The sequence below is a fragment of the Paroedura picta genome, chromosome 2 (genome assembly GCF_049243985.1).
Source record: "Paroedura picta isolate Pp20150507F chromosome 2, Ppicta_v3.0, whole genome shotgun sequence".
Classification (NCBI taxonomy): Eukaryota; Metazoa; Chordata; class Lepidosauria; order Squamata; family Gekkonidae; genus Paroedura; species Paroedura picta.
In genome coordinates this window covers 54,939,491-54,953,859 of record NC_135370.1, presented here as the reverse complement: position 1 = coordinate 54,953,859, position 14,369 = coordinate 54,939,491, and the positions used below count along the sequence as shown (strand labels likewise).

Below are 14,369 nucleotides of genomic sequence, written 5' to 3'. Positions count from 1 at the left end.
TCGCAAGTTGGGGGGGTTGATTGTGCTCAATATATGTTTTGTATCTGCTACCATATATTTTTAAAACACTTAAACATATTATTGAAAGTAGCAAAATATACTTACAGTATGCTTGTTTGTAACGATGTGTAATCAAGGCGCTTTTTGTCTTTTCGGTCACCAAATTCAGATACTCTACAGAGCCATAGCCAAATTTTTGAATCCTAAATGCACCATTTTTAGGTCCCGCTCCATATATGTAATTCTCAAAAATATCAATTCTATGAGGATGGAGTAATCCTTGAATAATTTTTAAAAATCCAGAAATTCATTTCAGATGCTGTCAAGGATTAGTTCATTATCCACAAAACATTACACTCTTGCTAACAATTTAATGCTCCTCTTGATGATAAACATATACGCTGGCCTTCTTCAAATGAACAATACATGCTTTCTACAGTGTAGAAAGAAAAGGTTCCTCAATTCTCAAAAGGGATATTTTTGACAGGAGGAGGAATAGAAATGTATCATATTGACTTTAGTCTTTTAGTGTTCAATCCCATGCAGAGGTACTGCAGTCGAAGTATGAAATCATTGAGGTTAGTCTGCTGTGTGTAGTATTACATTGTTAAGACCCCATATGTCCTTGTCAAGAGAGAGGAATGAGAAAATCCCAAACATCCTGTTCTTTCTCTATGACTGAGTTTTCAAGATTGTTATGGGCACCTGACACTATTTCTTTTTATAATTATATTTTTGTTTTGCCTGTCCTCTAAGGAGCCCAGGGGGTATCCCAGTTTTAACCTAGTAATGATGTAGTAATCCCCACAACCATTGTATAAAATAGATCGGGCTGAGAAAGAGTGATTGGCTTGAGTTCACCCAGGGACTCCATAACAGAAGGGTCATTTGAGCGGAAGTCTCCCCATTTCCAGTCCAATGCTCTAAGCATTATACCACACTGGCTGTCAATTAGATTGTGTATAGGATTGTATGTATGGTTACCTTAACATTATAAAGAGCAATATGGGACTGAAAAGAAATCGCTAGTATCTTTCTATACTTCTGTGATCCATGAAACTACTAGAGATGTGCATCTGATAAGTCATACCTTAAGCCAGAACTTACTATAGATTAACCCTTTTTCATTTTTGTCCATATTGCTTACAATTCTAATTCCTGTGAGCATGTATATTTTAAGACCAACATGATCCTAAAAAGAAAGCTCAAATATCATTTTGTAATAGTTGAACAGACTATTCATGTATATGAAGAATTTCAAGAATATTCTGTATCCTCTACAAGCCCTACTTCAAAGCAAAACTCACTGCTATTTAACTTTGTTTTGCTTTATTACTCCATATTGTTACTATATTATTACTAGGTTGCCATATTACTTCATATTATCCTATATTACTTGTCTCTAGAAGAGTCACATGAGTCACTGGAAAGGACAATAATACTAGAAAAAATGGAAGGCAACATGAAAAGAGGAAGCCCCAACATAGGGTGCATTTATTCAATCAAGGAACTACAGTTCCCAGTTTGCATAACCTGAACAAGGCTTATAACAGTAGGACATTTGGGAGGTTATTAATTCAAAGGATTGTCATAAGTCAGGAGCTACTTGATAGCACTTACAGGTTTGCGCTGATCAATTAAAATATTTACAAAACTCCAGGGCAACAGTGGGTGTAGAATCTGCCAGCCTTGGAAATACTAATTGGGAGTCTTCTAAAGCTTCACAGGCACTGCTGACTGCCAAGTTCCCATTCTGGTCTATAGACTCAGGAGGCAACTGAGCTGAGCTCCTTCTCTTCCCTTCCTTTGTTTACTACAGGGCCAGAGTATCTATGAAGTACATGTAGCACATGCTATGGGCCCTGCACTTCCAGGGGCCCCACATAGTGCCTTCCTCCCCATGGATCAAGGACATATCTTCTTTCCTCCCCTTCTTTCCCCTTTCTAAGGACACCTGGAGTAACACCGCTTTTTACTGGGGGCCCTTTGCCCCCAGTCTGTGGCTGCTCCTGTCACAATTGTACTCTGCTAAGTTCCTGTAGATCCATAAACTGGCTCTGGTGCTGTGGGCCCTGCAAATCCTTAAACCACTCTTGGTTGGCAGGTGAGGTGCAAAAGAGGCATGGACCTAACAGAACTGATCACTTTGCTTTGTTTGCTTGATCAGCAGTAGACTCTGCTGAACTTTGACTTTCAGCACAGGAGCTGAGCTATCATGCCTCCCCCCCAATAGTGATCACCTCTGCTCTCTGCTGTGGGCGTGCAGGCATCTTCTGGAACCAGGTTTCTGGGTCTGCTTCTCTTGCTGCACTCATGCTGAGCACAAGGATTTAGCTATTGGGTGCTTTTTTATTTTGCCCCCCCCCCTTCATGGTACTGAACTTGTCTGCTGTTTTTGGATTTGGGAGGTTGATAGAATTGGATTGGACTGCCATCTTGTTCTTGTGTTCACAATGAGAAGGGAGGGGAAGTGGAAGGGTAAAAGTGGGTGAGTAGAAGGGGTGCTTATTGTGGAGGGAAGAAACCCCACCCAACACCTGTTTTTCTTTATTCTCCAAAGGAACCTACAAGGGGTGTACCCCACTTTTTTTGCAACCAGAGAAGGGATTGGTAGGCAGGGGGAGGAAGAAGAGGCTTATGAGGTTGTATTTGGCTAACTATCCAAAGGAGTCTCAAAGTGGCTGACAATTGCCTTGCCTTCCTTTCCCACAACAGACACCCTGTAAGGTGGGTGAGACTGAGAGAGTTCTGAGAGAACTGTGATTGGCCCAAGGTCACCCACCTGACTGTATGTAGAGGAGTGGGGTTTTCCAGATTACAAGCCACCACTCTTAACCACTGCACCAAGCTGGTTCTCATGTATTCCCTTTTCAGGGGTTTGAACCACCATTTCTACATATGTCTCAGAAGTTGCCAAGTCTACTCTCTTCTCAGGACTTTCAACCTAACACGTCTACTCTCTTCTCAGACCTTCAATCCATCACATCTACTTCCTTCTCAAGGCTTGGAACTACCACTTCTATATATGTCTCAGGACTTGGAGCTAACATATCTACATATGTGGTTGCAAGCTGGTTTGGACTTGTACCTCAGGGCACATTACCCTGGTTCCGCTGTGTTGGCAAAAATGGCTCCCACCTTCAGTTTCTACTGAAGATTTTCTCAGGGTCTTAGATTTTGCTTCTGTTCTTTTGTGTGTGTGTGTGTGTGTGTGTGATGCTGTTCCTCTCCTTCATTGGAAACAACAAAGTATGAGGTTCCTTCTTTTTTTTGGGGGGGGGTGTAACTTGAACCCTGTAGACCCAATCCTCATCAAAGTTGGAAGGCAGGTAGGGGAAAATCAGTCAGGGAAGCACTGAGTTTGGTGGCTTTACCATGCCAGAAGGGAGGCATTCAATACACTCCTGAATTTGCACCATTTCCCCAGAAAACACTTTCCTGGGGGCACATTTTATGTGGGGTGGGTAAAACCAATCCTCACCAAACTTGGGAAGGTAGAGGAGAGTTAGCTGGAGATGTACTGGAAGTTTGGTGTGTCTAGTATACCAGACAGCCATCTCACCATGTCACAACTTTGTTCATACAAATGGTTTTGGTTCATGCAAATGTTTTGTTTTTTGTCCATGACAGTTTGCTTTCAGTCCACACTGAACCCCATTTTTGTGGCCCATGTCCAGCCCTGTTTAACACATGCACATATTACTACAAATTCTAATTCCTAAGAACAGTATCAGACCATCTACTTTAGCATCCTGTTTTCCATATCTGCCACCTTATATTCTCAACTGACCTAATGACAGAGGAGGGAAATGTCCAGCAAGAGGCATTCAGAAGACCGCTGACTCTGAATACAGAACTCCTGCTTAGTCATGGTTATTATCAGATTTGTCCTCCTTGACTTTATATAATTCCCATTTAAAGCCACCTAAAGTAGTGCACAGTACTACATATTATAGCAGTAAATAAGACAAGCTTTCTTTTTCCTGTTCTGTGTTTAGTATACATGAACTGGTTTGGTGCAACAAGAACATTTACACCATGCGTAATTTTATAAATGATAATGTCATATTTTCTTTTAGCCTTGTGTTAGGGAACATACTTCAATCCCATGACCATTTTGACTGGTCTTTTCTCCCATTTTCATAATATCTTTTTTGAGATGCTGTTACCAGGACGGTATTATGCGTACTGCAAGTATAGCACTATAAAACTTGGTACCATAAAACTATATACAGTATTCTAGAAAGATAAAACATTTTCTTTATGTTGAAAACCAAATTCTTTAATTATCTATAAAATACACATGTATACTGTATTTTTTACACAGAACCTGATTTGCTCCAGAATGTTAATAACTTCTGTGCAAAATTCATGGGTTCCTGATTTTTGTTGCTGTAGAGCATATTTCCTAAATTTATGTACCTTTACAACACAAAATAAGCTTTAAAGTAGAAATTCCCATGTTAATCTTTTGGAAATTTGTAATCTTAAAAACATTATCAAAATGCTGGGTCCTGAAAAATATGCATACCTTGTTTACTGCTCACACATATGACCAAATCAGAGCCATCAAAAAGCACACTTCCAATAACAGATAATTCAAAATCTGCCCAGAACAAGCGTTGACTGAAATGATCAACTACAAGACCTGAAAAAAATAAAATATATTTTCATGATATTATTTATTTATTTATTATTTTTATACTGCCTTTCCATACAGCTCTGGGCGGTTTACACATACCATCATGGGATAATTACATAAAACATTGCAAAAAATATAACAAATAACAATCCTAACATAACATTTCAATATTTAAACAGGAACAGGAACATTGACATTTTTTAAAAAACACCCCAACAACAATCAGGCAATCATGTAATTTTCAGAGCTGTTTGTAAGGCTGATTCATTTGAGCTTTTGCACAACACTATGAACTATTTAGAAGAAGAAGAAGAGTTGGTTCTTATATGATACTTTTTCCTATCCGAAGGAGGCTCAAAGAGGCTTACAGTCACTTTCCCTTTCCTCTCCCACAACAGACACCCTGTGAGGTGGGTGAGGCTGAAAGAGCGCTGTTATTACTGCTTGGTCAGAACAGTTTTATCAGTGCTGTGGCGAGCTCAAGGTCACCCAGCTGGTTGCATGAGGGGAGTGCAGAATCGAACCTGGCATGCCAGATTAGAACTCCGCACTCCTAACCACTACACTAAACTGGCGTAGTGTATGGATTCTCTCATATTCTAATAAATAGTCTCTGATATTCTATAAAGTTAAAAAGAGGACCTAAACAAAGTGCCACTTTTTGTAGGATACAATTATAAACCTATTTGTAATATCCCATAAAACCAACATTAAATCAGCAAATTCCCAGCTGTTGCCAGAATAGCTTCCAATGTGTAGGGCTATGAGCAGAATGGTCCCCATTGCAGCAAGCTTCCTGCACATTTTCCCATCTTGGAGTGTCAGGTATTCACGATAGAGCGCGAACTGCCTCCAACCCCTGTAATTTGGCAACAGTAACTGGCCAAAGCCCTATTTACAGTTAATCAGCTTACCCTTAATTCAGATAGGTACACACCCATGCAAAGACACTTTGTTATGCGCTCACCCCTCCCCTCACCATTAGTCTACTTCAAAGAACTTCCAGATCTTGTCTGGAAGGGTCCGGTGCCTCTCATTATGTGGGGGCCTGGGTATGCGGCTGTCTCCACTTCTACAGGTCCTGTCTGGGTTCCCACTCGTTGTGTTCATCCAGATCGAAATGTTGTGGCACAAAGATCTGATCAACCCCATACCGAACTTCAATCCTCAACGCCCCGGCAAGAGTGCTCTATGGTCAGCTCCTCAATAACCTGGGGTGATGTTAAGGCTTTCACCACGCAGGCTCAACTAATGCTGCAGGAACAAAGATGGGAGCCAATTCAAGAGAATCTCCTCTGGCTATCCTTGCTGTGATCACTACCAACTCTCTTCTGCTGTGTGTGTTGTTTCTCTCTTCAGGCTTCCCCAGTAGTCAAGCACGACCCCTGGTCACTTCATATGCTACACATTTTTTGGGTGTGTCACACACACTACATGTTTCAAGTCCATGGGCAGAATGCCACTCTGTACTATGAACACCCATTTGCATTATCTACTGCAGCCTTTCTTCCAGCCCTTATCGTATCCCCCACTATGATTGTGTGCCAGCTGCAACATCCTGCTATATAGAAGTCAACACTCTTTTCTACTTCTCCAACTTAATAAAGTTTCTTGGCGATTTTTACACTTTTCACATTTTACCAGTGTGTACGTGGGGGGGATTCTGGAAACAGTATAACAGCGGTTATATACATGAAGCTTCATTTATACAAAAACAAAGACTATTTACTAATTTACAGAATAGGGTAAAAATATAGCATAGCATAACTAATATAGCATAACTAATTTACAGAATAGGGTAAAAATATAGCATAGTGTCTTCACTGGATTCACAAACGTACCCTAGAATGATATTCTAAGCAGTTAAAATTGCATTGATTATAGTCTCATTTAGTATATAATTTTTAAAAAATAGATGTTCACATACATATAAGATTTAAAAATCAGAATCTGTATAACAAGTTCTCCAAGAAAAAAAAATTAATTTTGTACCTGTAGGTCTTTGTAAGTTCTTTTGCACTAATATCCTTCTCAAAGTCCCATCCATTGCTGCTTCTTCTATGTGAGAATGATCTCCAATGACTGTCCAATACATCATGCTGAAAATTCCAGACACAAAATTTTGTACTGGTGAGTTACACAGCAACCGATATAAGAGAAAGTCAACGCAAACTTGCAGACATTAGTTCTACTGAATCAGAACTGCATACTCTGAGTGGATCGACCATACCATGAACAGAGCTCATAGAAGGGATTCCTTCTGTATCGTCCCACACTGCTACAAGAGTTGCTTGGGAAGGGAATCTTTGGGGATGCAATCCAAGAGGATTGCAACCCAAATGAGACTTCAGCCTGAACTGCCAAACTTTGTAAGTGAACAGAGACAGACTTCATGCTGGAGGTGAGGGTATAGCCAATTCCCACTTCCAGCTGCATTCTTCCATGTCATGTCCCAACTTGTTTTTGAGATTTTTCTAAGCTTTGGGAGTAGTTTGGGAATGTGCAGGGAGTTGTGAACCAGTACGAATAAAGTTAAATAAACACTAAGACCAATTATGCACAGCAGCAGCTACGTCAGTATGTTGTGGCAGAGCAACATGCTCTGCCATTTCTTGTGGCTCCACAGGGACATATTTTAGTGGTGGAGCTGTTTGTTGCTTTCTGTGTCCCTGCGCGGGATACGTTTTGACAATGGAGAAGCTCTGCCACCAAACTGCATCCATGCAGGAAATACTGCTGCAGTGGAAAGGTTCTGCCATGTGTGTTTGTGTGTGTGGGGGCACATTTGCAGGAAGGTGCGATTGCCTCAGAAAGGGATCCCACTTTCCTACAAAATAACCAAAAAGAACCATTTGATCTCACATCACTGTGAAGCGCCACGGAGCCAAGTAGGACATTTTTAGTCCCCTCCTGACCACTGTCACATGGGGAGGAGCCAGGCCTGGAAGGTCTGGCTCTTCCTTTGTGCATGGGCCTGGCCTTGCTGCCAATGGCGGCCACAGTAGAAAAGGGAACACTGGGAAATCAGTGTTCTCTTGCTGCAGGCCATCAGAGACCCTAAAGCAGGCCAGGACCAGGAGGGGGCTTGGCCGGTGATGATATTGTATATAAGTGGGGATTAGCCCCACTGCCATGCAAGCGTCATCCCATGCATAATTGGTCTAAGAGACAATCCTACTCAGGTCTATTCAATGTGTGCTACTGCAAGGAAATATTATCAGGACTGTCATAAATTCTTTAGTCATGTAAGTTTTCTATAGCTAACTGTGGCATCACTGAAAAATCTAACATGAGATTGACTGAATCAATACAGGAAGTCATGGCCACTGATAGGACCTTCCAATGGTTATTAATTAATATAGTTATCATAAATCAGAAGTGATTTGATGGCACACAACACACATACTGCTATGGAGCTCCTCTGCTAGGCCAATGATGGGGACACCCCCCCCTACAGCCTGGTCCCTTGCCAGGCAACTATGATACTCAGCATATCCCTAACTGTTACTGTTATCCCTTTCCAACTGTTGCAAAAGGTTTTAAGCACAGTACATAAAAAAAGAGTAGATACAATATAATGTTGTCATAAGAACTTACCCTTTGGGTGGATTTACAGCAATTGCATAAGGTTCTCCTGCCATATTTGTAAGGAGCCTTGTGCAGTTTGGTCCAGTTATTTGTCCTACATTGACAGAATATCTTAAACTTGTCCAGTGAGTTGTATAATAACTGAACCAGTGCATTCTTGAATGATCAGTCCAATAAATGTTTCCAGCTATCCAATCCACTGCAATATCTCTGGGTCTTCTGAATTCTGGGCACTAGGAGAAAATAGAAGCATTTGAAACCCACAATGGTATCCATTCCTTAGACATATTTTATCCACTTTTTCATGTAATCTGAGTTTGTAATATGTTCAAAGATATGTTTCAGATATAGCATTTGAAGCATGAGTTTCAAGAGTTGGTGAAATCTATGTGCTTTAGAGTTCAACATGAAAAGTCTGAGACTGAATGTCAGCAGAGTTTATCTCATCTGATGTAAATTTGATTTGCCTCCATGAAATACTGGGAATTCAGATATTACAGGTAAACTAGGTGCTGGATCTGTTATATATATCATAACTTGTTGTAGACTCATGAACCATTTTTTTTCAATTTATCTTTTATAACAGCCAGAAACTCTACAGCAGATTTTGCTGATGATTGTAAATAAAAGTCACTGAGGAGCCATTAGGCAATCTGACAGTATATAAAGCCGGAAAGCAATCAGTAACAAGCTTGCTGACTTTCTTTAAAAAGGCGGGTGGGGGGGGGGAACATAGTAGCAACATCAGACTGTTAAAGGAAATCTATTGTGTGGGTAGCATATGTGAGCAATGCAGTCACAAGTCATATCCCCTTGCCCTCAGTCTGCTGAAATAGGGTCTGGGTGTCCCCCCCACACACACACACAGAGCAGCAGTACATTGTCATGTAAGTAAGCTAAAAACCCAAAATTGAAAAAAAAAGTTTTATACTGCAGAAGGCAGCAAAAAAAGGAAACAAATATGATTTGCCTGGGAGGCAGGGAGGATATCCATATTTAAAGATGCAATTATAGAAGAGTTAAAACTTTAATATGTGAACAAACATGACAGAAATGCACCTTTCTGTATCTATGGTCTCACAAATTCCTAATCCATTTCTCTAAGGCCTCTAAAGTCTTCACAGACAGTGGGAAAATGGCCCACTTTCATAAAACTTAGATGCCCTGAAGTGGACCCTCTGTAGCCTACATTTACATTTTCATTTCCAAAAAGTCCCAGGTAGTAGAAAAGCTTTGGTCAAGAATTAGAATTGACATTTTTCTTCTATAATATACAAAAGTAGGTCTACAGATTTTGAAAATTACTAATTAGTGCAATGGCAATAAATTACAAAAGCATTCTGGACCATATTTGCTGTGATATAAAAATAAATTCAGATAATCAGTTTTAGAGATCAAATGCTGTCCCTCTGACTCACTGTTTTGGGGGCAACACTGGCCATTGCTGACAAGGCAAGATGGGCTGTGCAGGTAGCTGGGGCCAAGCAGCTGCTCGGGTGTGAATGTTGGGCCTACCCCTTCCCAAGATGGTCAATGGCAGGGGTCTGGCTAGGCATGCAGGGAGAGGGAAGGGGCACCATGAGAATATACTTGCTGTATTTCTTGGGCAGCTTACCTGACTGTGAGTTTGCTTATCTACCTATCCCTCCCTGAATATTAATGGTTTATTGGAAGGAGTGCATATGGCTATTTGTGGGTCAGTTTGCTTTGGGGAGGGTTCCATCTTGGGGGGATGCACAGGTAAGGTGGTTTCAGCTTCATCTATAAGCCACAACCTGAGGGTGGAATCAGCATGAGGCTAGATTCATTTTGGGAAAAACAGCCTGTGCGCCCATTTTCCCCTTAAGGAACCTTGGGGACAATTTAGTGGCAATAGTCCTTGTGGAACCCAGCAACTCATCATCACATGGTTTCCCCCCACCCCAGCAGGCAGGCTGAGAGTGGGGCTGGGGTGCTCGACTGGCAGATGTGTCTGTCGATGCCAGGATCTGATTGGCCCATGTCGCGCCAAGGCTTCTTACAACTATAGCCAATAAAACTTGTGGCTATTTTTATTCCAAAGTTGAGATTGATTGTTTTTATTAGGGGTTGCATAGGAGGGAACCTTCACCTGTGCTACACTTTCCCTTCCCTTAGGTGCTGGGACTGCAAGATCAGGCTGAGATTTCATAAAATAAATCTACGAATAGCTAGTAGGTTAAAAATGTGAGTATTCTGAATAAACCTTTGATTTAAGAATATGAAGGAAGAACCCTAGCATCTGACAGTTTGGATAAAAGGCAATTTCTGGGGCTAGTATGGAAAAGTTTCTTTGAAATGCAAATAAGCTCTACTAATCTTTTTACAGTGCCTTACTTTTATATAAGGTAGATTCAAGTGGGTCCAACACAGTATAACAGAGTTTGAGTCCAGCAGCACCTTTAATACCAACAAAGTTTTATTAAAGGTGCAAAATTTTGTGCCACTGAACACTTTTGCAAACACAATTAAACGGTAAATTAGTGGTAAATTAGTAAACAGAATAATAATAAGAAAAAGAGTTGGTTCTTCTATGCTGCTTTTCTCTACCCGAAGGAGTCTCAAAGCGGCTTACTTTCGCCTTTACTATCCTCTCCCCACAACAGACACCCTGTGAGGTGGGTGAGGCTGAGAGAGCCCTGATATCACTGCTCGGTCAGAATAGCTTTATCAGTGCTATGCCAAGCCCAAGGTCACCCAGCTGGTTGCATGTGGGGGACTGCAGAATCGAACCCGGCTCCACAGATTAGAAGTCTGCACTCTTAACCACTACATCAAACTGTCTTCATTATAAAGTTGCAGGGGGTGGTGGGGCTCAGGAGTCATTGCTGTCCCTTCTGTTGATTTGACAATAGAGGGGAATGAGAAAGAAAGGGTAGGGGCAGAAAGAGGGAGGGGATGAATGACAGAAGTGGTGGTGGGGGAAAGAAAGTGAGAATAATATCAGAGAAGGGGGAGGGGAAGGAGAGGACAGCTTGGACTCGATTGCTAAAGATCTGCTAGTGATGTGTCCTGATGGTTAATAGCACATACCTCCTATGCTCAAATGGTAACTAGAGAAGATGCTTTGATATCTAACATAGCTATCTAAACAGGGGGAAATAGGCCTACAGCTGGCTGGAAGGAGGAGGATTCCAAATGGAGGCAAATTGGGAGATAATACTGAATATGATATATCAGAATAGAGAGAATCTTCTTAAAATTGGTTTCAGCTAGAATTTAAATGTTTGGTTTTCAGCTTGGCTTACAGAGGCACTAGATACCACTTTGCTAATAATAATTTCATAAAAGTGTACTTGAACACTGTTACACAATGACAAGTCTGTCATATTTGTAAATACAAATGCAGATAAGCAAAATATATGTAGATACATGTAAGCAGATAAAATAACAAAAATATATTTTATATCCATCTTACTGAATATTTTAATATATTTTAATATAGTGTTTGTTAATTTAGAGAAGAGAACTATTTTTGTTCTACCCCGATTTTAACTACCTGAAGGAGTCCCAAAGTGGCTTACAAGCACCTTTCCCTTCCTCTCCCCACACAGACATAGTGTGAGGTAGGTGGAGCTGAGTGAGAGCTCTGAGAGAACTGCGACTGATCCCAGGTCACCCAACTGGCTGCATATGGAATGGGGAAACAAACCTGGCTCTCCAGATTAGAGGTTGCCATTAAACTACTACACCAGCACACAAATTTGAATTAAATCTTGATTGTATATGTTAAATCTGTTATACACAATAACCAAGCTAAACAAAAACAGTCTTTCAATTTACTTACTATCACACCACTACTGCTTTGTCTTCTTTCTCCCTGATGAAACTTTTTATAGAAAATTCCTCCAGGATTAAATTGAGTACTCCAAATAATCATTTGTCCTTGATAGTATAGATCCATTCCAGTTATTCTTGAATTATGTTCAATGTGTGTAATCTGTTGATGAACATCACTGTAGTTGAATGGATATATAAAACCCAGGATATCAGTGTCATTAGCAATGTAGAGAACTTGATCTTCAGAGCCTGGAGATTATTGTAATGAAATACAAAAATAAAGTAAATTTCAGCTACTTAAGAATCAATGTTTTTATGTATTTTAAATGTTCATATTTATTTGGAGAATTTATTTCTATAAACTGATGTTGCACTTGCTCCATCCCCTCCCCACAATTTTATCTTGGGTACTTTGACATGTCAGTGAGACCGTCAAGAAAATTCCCCAATTGAGTATAATATGAAATAAAATCCTGTCAGTTAATAGTCAATCTTGAAGCAAGTTTCAGTTTAGTATAGATTTGGTCGAACACACAAGTGTCCCATGTGCAAGTGAATAAGGAATACATTAAACTTTTGACCAGCCACATCTTAAAACCTTATTACTTACAAGCTTATCAGTGCAATAAAAAATTTGATAAATGGATGTTCTCTTTTTAAAATACGTATTCTCTATGCAGCATTAACAATTTATTAGAAATAAGAAGGAATATAGCATCTAGATAATACATCATATCCAACATTTACCACAAAAGAAGTGTCTTCTTGATACGAACAGACATTATAAAAATTCTATCAGTTTTTAGCAAGGGATTTTGAATATCAACTCATGATCTGTGAAAACTGCACTGACATTTCAGTAATGTATACTAATTCTCAGCAATATAATAGATGATGTTTAATTGTGTGGATTAGATACACCCAATGAATCATGAAGGAAGGAACATAGCTGCTAATGATTTTCTAGAAATGCTTGTGCCAGTGGAGATCAAGCAATATGTATGTATGTTCAGTAACTTTCTCAAGAGGTTGCACAACACCCAAGGAAAACAACATTTTTTGATTCAGCTTCATTTCCCCCCTTCATGGGGAGCTTTAATATGTGATATAAAGTAGGCCATTTATTAAGTGCAACGGTAACTCTGGACTTCAAAGAGCTGTTCAAGAGTTTTTGAAAAATGTAAAGCAAATTTGGAAGTTTCTTCTTAAGTGAGACCAGGAGTGGACTGGCCATTTAACTTACAGGCCATGCACAACCAAGACCCAGCAATGCTGCCAGCTATTCAGGGGGGTACTTGGCTCAGATAATTGGCAGTGGTAATCTGTGTCAGCTCACCCATTCATTCCTGTACTGCTGTCAGTTTTAAGGAGGATGTAATGGATGAGCTAAAAAATTCCATTGGAACTGCTGGGCTGAGTAGCTCCTCTAGCCCTGACTTGAAGCACCATAAGGCTTGTTCCAGGGACATTTTCACTTCTCAGTCTATACATGGGTGACACGTCTAAGGAATTTCAGAGGAAAAGTTTCAAAAGACTAGAAAAAAATCTTAGACATTTGTTTACAAGGAAGATTTTCCTGACAAAAATAGTTTGGCTTACAATAGAAGACAATAAAATAATTTCTTTTTATTAGAATTATGAATAAAGAATATAACTTTTAAATAGTATATTTCAAATTTAAATAATTGTGTATCAATTCTAGAACATACTTTGCATTGACACAATTTGAAATACATAACAATGATACTACATAAAACCACACTGCTCTAAAACAAATTCAAGTTGCTTCTTGCTCATATTTATTTCAAAAAAATATATTTTTGAAATAACCATATCTTAAACAAATAAGAAATTTGGGGATTTCAGCTTATATGACACACCTGTGATCATTTTGTAAATCAAAGGTGACATTTCAGCGCTACCCATCTTAAATATGGTCTTGAGAAAAAGTTTTCTCCATACATGGTTTTCAAGCATAAGGCATACCAATACAAAACTATATGCCACAGTAGATTGGCATTATTTGCTCAATTTATTCTGAGAATGTTACTACACGTGACAGTTATGCTTTCATGTGGGGTGGGATCACACACAATATATCCAGTGGTATCAGTAATTTTTTTTGCTGGGCTTACCTTTTGCAATGCAGCTATTATTCTTTTCTTTATAGTTTTTTTCACATGAACATTTGTAAGATCCTTTTACATTGGTACAGAGTTGGGAGCAGATGCCAAATAGAACACATTCATTGACATCTAGAAAATAAAATAAAACAGATGAATCTTGAGACTCTCAACCGATAAGTAGTTCCTTCATCATATACGTTCTTCATGTAAATGGG

The 14,369-nt window shown here is 39.7% G+C and overlaps 1 protein-coding gene across 6 annotated transcripts in view; it reads right to left on the bottom strand.

Moving 5' to 3' along the window:
• LRP1B (LDL receptor related protein 1B) overlaps window positions 1-14,369 on the bottom strand; it is a 1,129,178-nt gene that overhangs the window by 42,451 nt on the left and 1,072,358 nt on the right. For 5 of the 6 annotated variants that reach the window (XM_077320173.1, XM_077320175.1, XM_077320171.1 and 2 more), the window contains exons 76-81: window positions 14,164-14,283; window positions 12,036-12,277; window positions 8,240-8,463; window positions 6,635-6,741; window positions 4,532-4,648; window positions 106-279 (exon numbers count right to left, since the gene is read on the bottom strand). In XM_077320173.1, the coding sequence (XP_077176288.1) occupies window positions 106-279; window positions 4,532-4,648; window positions 6,635-6,741; window positions 8,240-8,463; window positions 12,036-12,277; window positions 14,164-14,283 (984 nt within the window). Of the gene's footprint in view, window positions 1-105; window positions 280-4,531; window positions 4,649-6,634; window positions 6,742-8,239; window positions 8,464-12,035; window positions 12,278-14,163; window positions 14,284-14,369 lie in introns of those variants that run through there. The other variant, XR_013228123.1, reaches the window with a different exon arrangement.